The sequence below is a fragment of the Arachis ipaensis genome, chromosome B8 (assembly GCF_059453495.1).
Source record: "Arachis ipaensis isolate K30076 ecotype BB chromosome B8, ASM5945349v1, whole genome shotgun sequence".
NCBI classification, from domain to species: domain Eukaryota; kingdom Viridiplantae; phylum Streptophyta; class Magnoliopsida; order Fabales; family Fabaceae; genus Arachis; species Arachis ipaensis.
The window spans coordinates 1,240,224-1,247,990 of NC_142443.1; the positions used below are offsets into that span (position 1 = coordinate 1,240,224).

General features: G+C 28.6%; 1 protein-coding gene across 1 annotated transcript; it reads right to left on the reverse strand.

Annotated features, from left to right (window-relative positions):
- Positions 1–6,142: 6,142 nt before the first annotated feature.
- LOC107610302 (nuclear pore complex protein NUP35) lies at positions 6,143–7,433 on the reverse strand. Its single transcript, XM_088496835.1, has 3 exons — positions 7,288–7,433; positions 6,765–6,876; positions 6,143–6,650 (listed from the first exon to the last, which is right to left on the reverse strand). The coding sequence occupies exons 1-3, from the start codon at positions 7,431–7,433 to the stop codon at positions 6,345–6,347; spliced, it is 564 nt and encodes a 187-aa protein (XP_088352961.1). The 3' UTR covers positions 6,143–6,344.
- Positions 7,434–7,767: the final 334 nt, after the last annotated feature.

Below are 7,767 nucleotides of genomic sequence, written 5' to 3' on the forward strand. Positions count from 1 at the left end.
CTCATGTTGCTGGCACCATCATATTCTTGACCACGAATATTAGAGATATCAAGACCATGTCGAAAAAGAATGTCACACAATTTTTGTTTCAGAGTTAATGATAGAGTATCTTTAACATGCACAAGATCAAGAAAACGCTCTTGAATAAAATAATGTAGATCAACAAATCCTAAAACAAGTACTATTTGTTCTCTTTTAGATTCATCACGAGTTTCATCTACTATAATACAAAATTTAGAATCTCCAATTTCCTCACAAAGATACTTTCTCACCTTGTTTGAGAGACTATACAAGATTTCTTTTTGAATTTGATGTAAAGTATATTTAGCATTAGATAGAGCATTTTCTAACACAATTTTTACAATTTCATCATTGTAAAAAGCTATAAGTTTTATCATTTCAAAAAATTACCTTGATTTTTTTATTCCAGAGTCTCATCATGACCTCTGAAAGCACAAGCTTGAAATGTAAGCTAACGAGTTGCATCAATAGAAGATTTTAGACGCAATCGATTCTTTTGAATTTCTTTAGAAGTATGATCCTCAATTACATTTTAGATGTGACTTGCCTGATTCAGTAAGTCTAGACATGCTCCAACTGCATTATTGTGTGGTGAGCAAGAATCTCCAATATATTTAAGAAAAGTACAATTCATTCCATCATTAACCTTTTGTCAAATTCTAAACCCTTAACTAATAAAAACATCTGAATTATTATGTCCACTGAGTTTTTTGCTAACCAAATAACAAAATAAACAATATGCTGCATCTTCAGAAGATGAATACTCTAACCATGAAGGGAAAAATACCAAACTAAGCATAATAAAATTGTCTTGAATGCTTCGTACCAGATAAAGGATAATTGTCAAGATACTTCTGATATAGACCCCTTTTAAGATAAGCTAGTCTAACCTCATCTCTTTGGTTTGAATGATATTGCCAAATTTAAAGCCGTTTTCCAAGGTTTCGTTCCAAAGAATTAAGATCAAACTCATCAGATACAACTCTTTGAACCTTTGAAAGTTGCATCTCACTTCTTCATGATTTAGAAGTAGAAAAATTATCTATAGGTGTTAATATTGTGGAAGTTAGATTTTCTCCTTATTGAACATTAGCCTTCCTCTTAAAAATGCATAAATTCTTTTATTTTTTTATCATTATGATTGTACAAAAATTTGAATATATATCTTGTAAAATATGTAAAAAAAAAATAGAAAGATAAATATTAAAATTTAGAATAATTATTGGGATTTTTTATTTATATAAATTAAATAATTATATTATTTACTGATTTTCATTATTTCCAGTGTTTTTATCGAAATCCTTTTTTAAGCATATTTTGTTTACAGTGTAAACGAATGTATTTTACACGTATTTCGTTTACAGTGTAAACGAAATACAATGAGTGTAAACGAAATACGAGTACTTGTAATTATAAAAAATTTAATTTTTATAGGTATAAAAATATAATTTTTAAAATGATAAAACCGTATTAAAATATAATTTTGACCGATTTAAAAGATAAAATTCGATATATGTTTTTTAATTTGAATCTTATCTATCTTTTAAAATTTAAACTAATAACTTGTTATTCTAAACGTTTCAATTAACATGGGAGATAGACGGTTTTAATGAGCGGTTTTGACTCAAATGACATCATTTAAAATTGCCCATTCAAACACGTAATTTAAATCTGTCCATTTAAATCGTAGCGATTAAATAATAATTTAAAATGGCGATCACATTATATTCTAAAAACTATCTCATTTAAATTAGTACTCAAAAAAATAAAAATTTAAAAAATTTAAAAATTTTGATAAGCAAAATTTAAACGATATATAATTTAAATTTAAAAATTTTAATATAATTTGAAGGATATAATTTGAACATTTTAAATAATAGAGTATATGAAAAATCTTATAAAATTTTTATATTAAAATAGCAGGTTTAAATTACGTGACTTCAATTAAAACCGCTCATTAATTGAAATTTGAAACGTTTTCATTTATAGAATAACAACGTGAGAAAATTATTAGTTTAAATTTTTAAATATAAATGAGATATAAATTAATTAAGGTAGAATTATAAGTTATATTTTTATATAAACTATTTTTATTTTTTAAATCGGTCAGAATTATATTTTTAATACTATTTTATTATTTTAAAAATTATACTTTTATAACTATAAAAATAATTTTTTTTATAATTACAAGTACTTGGATTTCGTTTACACTGTAAACGAAATATACACGTTTCATGATATTTACTATATTTCGTTTACACTGTAAACGAAATACACTATACTTTGTCTACAATGTAAACGAAATGCACTATATTTCGTTTATACTGTAAACGAAATATGCTTAAAAATGGATTTCGGTAAAAATACTGGAAATAATAGAAATCGGTAAATAATATAATTATTTAATTTATATAAATAAAAAACCTTACTTATTGAATGTCTTTTATTAATTTATAAAAATACAATAATACTAATATTTATTAAATATTCTATTTTTTTTTTTAGCAAAAATAGGAGACTCGAACCTGTAACCTCTTAGACTATGTCATTTGAGGTATAACTCATTGGCAAATATTCTATTTTTTTGCATAATATAAAAAATTCAACTAAATAAATCGTGGAATATAGAATAATATTAAATTAAATAAATAAATAAAAATACCTTATTCAACAAAAATGCAAGTGATCCGCTGCTTGTCGCGAGGAACTCCCGATTGTGGAAGGAGAAGAGGAGGTTGGGAAGGTTTAAATTAGTCAGTTACAAACTTGTATATATTTAAAGGTTTCATAGTTCCTTCATTATTCTCTCTCTCACGTTCACATCTTCTCCTTTTCTTTGAAACACAGGCAATTTTCAAAATGACATGGTTTGGGTTAGTGTTCTTCTTTCTTTCTATTTAATCATCCAATCATTGTTTTTTTATGTAAATTTTTTTTTGCAGCAAAATTATAGTACTCTACAAGATTATGGCAGCAATTGTTACTCTATGTTACAGACCTTCTCAAATGCTGATTAATTACTATTTGTTTGCCCAAGAATCTTCTATTTGGGAGATAGTATTCTTATTTTTTCTGTACGAATGGCTTGTTGCGCTTTTAGTTCTTCATATCATATACAGGGGAGAAGCACATTATGGACCCTACTACTGGATTGCAAATCTGGGTCTGCATTCATCTTTTGTAGGAATGCTATATAAACCATTTCAGATTGTTCTTGTTTCTGCAATTAATGCCACCCCTCCCACTCTTTGGGAGCGGTTGTTTGTATTTGCCGTTTTTCCTGCAATCATTTGTTGGATGTGGACTGCATGCGAACCCAATCGGCTACCAGAGTGGCAGGACGTGCTTGATATCTTCAATTTCTTCAACAAGAATAGGATAATAGCTGCTTTAGTTTTTTGGCCAGTGCAAAAAGCTGTGGTGAACTATTTCGTGAAGATGTTAGCTATTCCACATAACAAGGTCATTCTCCTGCATATCTTTCTACTGGTTCTTGCAGCCAATTTCAGCTATTGGTACCGCCAATCACCTCCCTTTTCTCGTGTTCTTGTTTTTATTATTGTGTCGATTGTAGTGTTGGTGCAAGGTGCAGTGTATGCATCAGGGGGCTGAATTTCTTTTTGTTCAAATGTTATTAGAACTAGAAGTGGTCCCAGAATGAGATTATAAATATCAAAATTAATTAGCACCTATTGATATTAATAGTTGTTATTTTTACTTTAAAAAATTGTTTGTACATAAAAATCTATTGTATGGGATAAAATACTGTGCCGTCCTCTACTATCAATAGTCCAGATAATTGTTTTTAAAATCCATAGATTCTACTTATATGAAAAAAAGCTATTATGTATGTGTATTTAAATAAAATCTGTAATAATATGTAACTGTTATGCATAAAAAAATATTAAATAATTAATACAAATGATTTTTATTATAATCACATAAGAAACTGTAATTAATTAACTATGTGATGTTCAGTTATATATCTAGATGCAAATTATTTTGTAATTCGGTTTATGATAAGTGTGCTATTAAGTAATCAAACATCTAATTGACTTTTCTTTAAAAATTCAATTTGCATTATTCAAATTTAAGATTGGCTAACAAATGAATGATTCTATTTTTAAAATACATGAGAATATTATTTATTTCCAACGTCCAAAGTTTCACAAGGAAATACAAAATATGGTACCTTTACATATTTTTATATTTGTTCTCCTCAATAACATAATTGCTAACAAAATAAACATTTTTATCCCTGCTAAAGACATAAGTGGCAACAAAATAACATTTTTATCACTGCTAATTGAACTTCACCACTAGTATGGTGATTATCTTCAATGTTGTCCCCATACATAGTTTCATTACCATTGATGTTGAGATAGTTTTCTTCATCCACTCTCTGCTCTCATTTTAAGGTGCCAATGAGTCCCAGTGTTGTGGGCATCCTGACCCTAGCTTCCTTCCTCTAAGCCAAAATATTCTATAAACTAAAATATAAGTCCAATCATTTAACTACCAACCAATCATAGTAAATTTTAGAGATATTAGTAACTTAATTAGAGATAGATGTGAGTAATTTCTATTGTTAGTTACCACAATGTGTTAGTTTCTTGATAGATATTATCCTATATAGTGTGTAGCTCTAATGTAAATCTAAATCTCACCATTAATAAAATTCAATTCTAGCTTTCTGTCAAATTTTCCTTCGTTTATCCATAGATCATAACAGTAAATGAATATCATAATACTTTTGAAGTTGAAAATCAAAATCAGCTTATGAACTAATTCTTAAATTCATGAGGGAAAAACTCTTTGAAGGGAGCATGCAATAGAAACATAAAGTTTATCTGATAGAAAATTTTTTAAGACAACACATTATGTGAGAAGGAAAAAAAAATAATAGAATAAAAAAATTCACCATTAACTCCATGGAATTTTTGGCACGTTAATAAAGCATTGATGATGTAAACCATGATTTGGTGTCTTTCATGAGAATAAAGATGAGTTTATTGATGCCATGGAGTTGTAGAGAGTTCTATGCATTTTGTTACTAAAAGAAGTAAGAGTTTGATATTAAACATTAAGTGATTTGTAAAAATTAAAAGGATTTTTTATATCCCTGCTAACAGCATAATTTTAGAAAACAGATCCTGTAATTAAACATGTCCAAATATCAATTATTAAATGTAGAATGGCGAGTGATTTCGGAAGGATATATTGATTTTGTTGAATTTTTTTTAATATCTTATTCACCAAGACTTTTGTGAAAATCTCAATTATATCTGTTCCAAGCAAACATAGTTAACAACAAAATTAACACATGGACCACGCTCAATCTCCAATATAATTATGTAGATTTAACTATATAGATTCATTGATGATATAATAAATTATGAGCTAAATCATGATTCACACAATACAAACATGAACCAATTAAAAAATTTCATTATCTAATCCCGCCTTGTGCATGCAGCAACTCATTGGCCAACGGCAAACCCTTAAATAGAGCTCAATATCATTACGAATTAGTCCTTGGCCTGTCGGGTTGGGGGATATCGTGGGGAACAAAAAAAAAATTTCATTATCTACTTACCTCACTAATAAAGAAGAGTGTTAAGAGCAACATAAGAGATACTATTTCAGTGGTTTATGCATTGTTAAGCAAAAAAGCAATACTATTAAAATGTGTGTCATCTATATTTTGTTGGGGTTTAGAATTTGCTGTACTATAAAAAAAAAAAAATAGTAAGCTATACGAAAACAAAATTATATGTAAAAAAAAAAAATTAATTAAAATTGAGATTTTATACCACACCCAATGTTAAATACAAATTTAATAATAAAAATAGAATTGTAAAATATATAAAAAAAATTATTACAAATAATTTTATTTTGACATAAATTTTTATTTTGATAAAAAAATATATAAATTTTTTAAATAATTTTATTTTGATATAGCAATCAAATTAATATTTTTATTTTTTATTTTTTATATTAAAATGTAAGAAAATGTAAACAAAATCAAACATATTAAATTTTTAATTTAGAGCTTATTGAGGATTAAGTTAAATATATAAAAATATATAACTATATATGATGTTCCAAAAACATAGCTACAAAGACTCTGGCCTATAGTTATCCAATAAGAATGAAACATTATGAAGAAATAAAATCCAACCACTAGCATCCAAAGAATAAACATTCCAACTCAAATCCAGAAGGCATGCCAAACTTTTTAACAGCATTTGAATAGCTGAAACAGCCACTCGTCATTTAAAACAAAACAGAATGATATAATCTGATCCACCATTATAGCTCATCTAGACTCCAAATATCCAATCCATCATCCTGTGCACCCTTAATTTTGTTGGAGAAACAATGGCTCCTCCAGTTTGATGAGAAGTTGAGTTGTCATTCTGCAAATGGTAGGGTCGAGAGGGAGATTTCAGCATACTTGATTCTGAATTTCTAGCAGAGGATAGAGGAAAGGGCATAAATACCTGATGGTTAAGACGTTCATCCAATGCTTGACGTTGCATGGGATCCAAGGGTTTCACACCAACTATTAGGACTCCATTGAGCTGCATTCCATTCTTGTTAAGGGCTTTCTGTGCATCAGAACGATTCTGCATATGCATTTGATAATATCATCAAAACAGTATGTATGCATAGTTTTGATTGATTGATGCACAACTATTTCTATTTAATCAATATGTTCAAGCAAGGGAAAGATTGCAAACCTGATATAAAATATGCATCCAATTAGCATCTCTAGGACCAGGAACATGTTTCAAAATTTCACCACATTTTTCAAACTCCCTTAAAACCAAATTAGTATCACCTGGAGAAAATCTGCGGGAGGAACTTGTTAAAAGGACATTTGAAACATAGTTGCAAATTTGACAGGCCTTGTTGAAAGGTGCAAGAGCATATTGGTTTTTTACACTGAAAACATGGTCATTTGTGTGGAAGGTATATTTCTTGCACAGAAATAGCTGCACATCCACTCAGTGTAAGCTTTTTGTGTGCCATAGGAAGCATGATTGCTCTCAAGTGGTTGAACTTTGAAGCAATTTCTTTTGATAATTATAAAGTAAAATTTATGTTATTTTATTCACGCTTTCTTTATATACATGGCAATAGCTTAAGGTGCATAATTACAATCAAAATTATATATAGTGGAACAGGATTAAGGTTAATAACTCAATGCAGTACTACAATCAATAGTCAAGACTTAAATGCTGAAGTAGGTTAGGACATTACCCATAAACAGTTACCCACTCTTCCTCATTGAGATTCTCAGCTGGCAGCGAATTCCTTTGAACCTCTGGCCTTGCTACTTCCAGCTGCAGAGGGAGAATTATTATAAGAGCACCAGGCTGAACTACACCCTCAACTGTGGTGCTCATGTTATATTCTTAATCTAACAGAATCAAATTACTAGCTGCAAAAGCAAACAAAGAAAACGGCTGCATTAAAACGAAATTCGCTGAGAAATGCATGATAAGGATATGGATTCTCATAATTCAATATAACTAGATTTACCATGCAGATAAGGTAGCTAAAATCATAATTTATAAAGGTACATGCAAGGGCTTAGTATTTGAAAACCCTATTATTAAAGTACGTATCAAAATTTGGTTCATTTTTGTCAGAGCTAGAATTCTTGAAAAATCCGAATGCAAATGACACAATAAAAGTGACATGTAAAGTGTAAGAAATCAGAGAATAATGAGGAAAGAA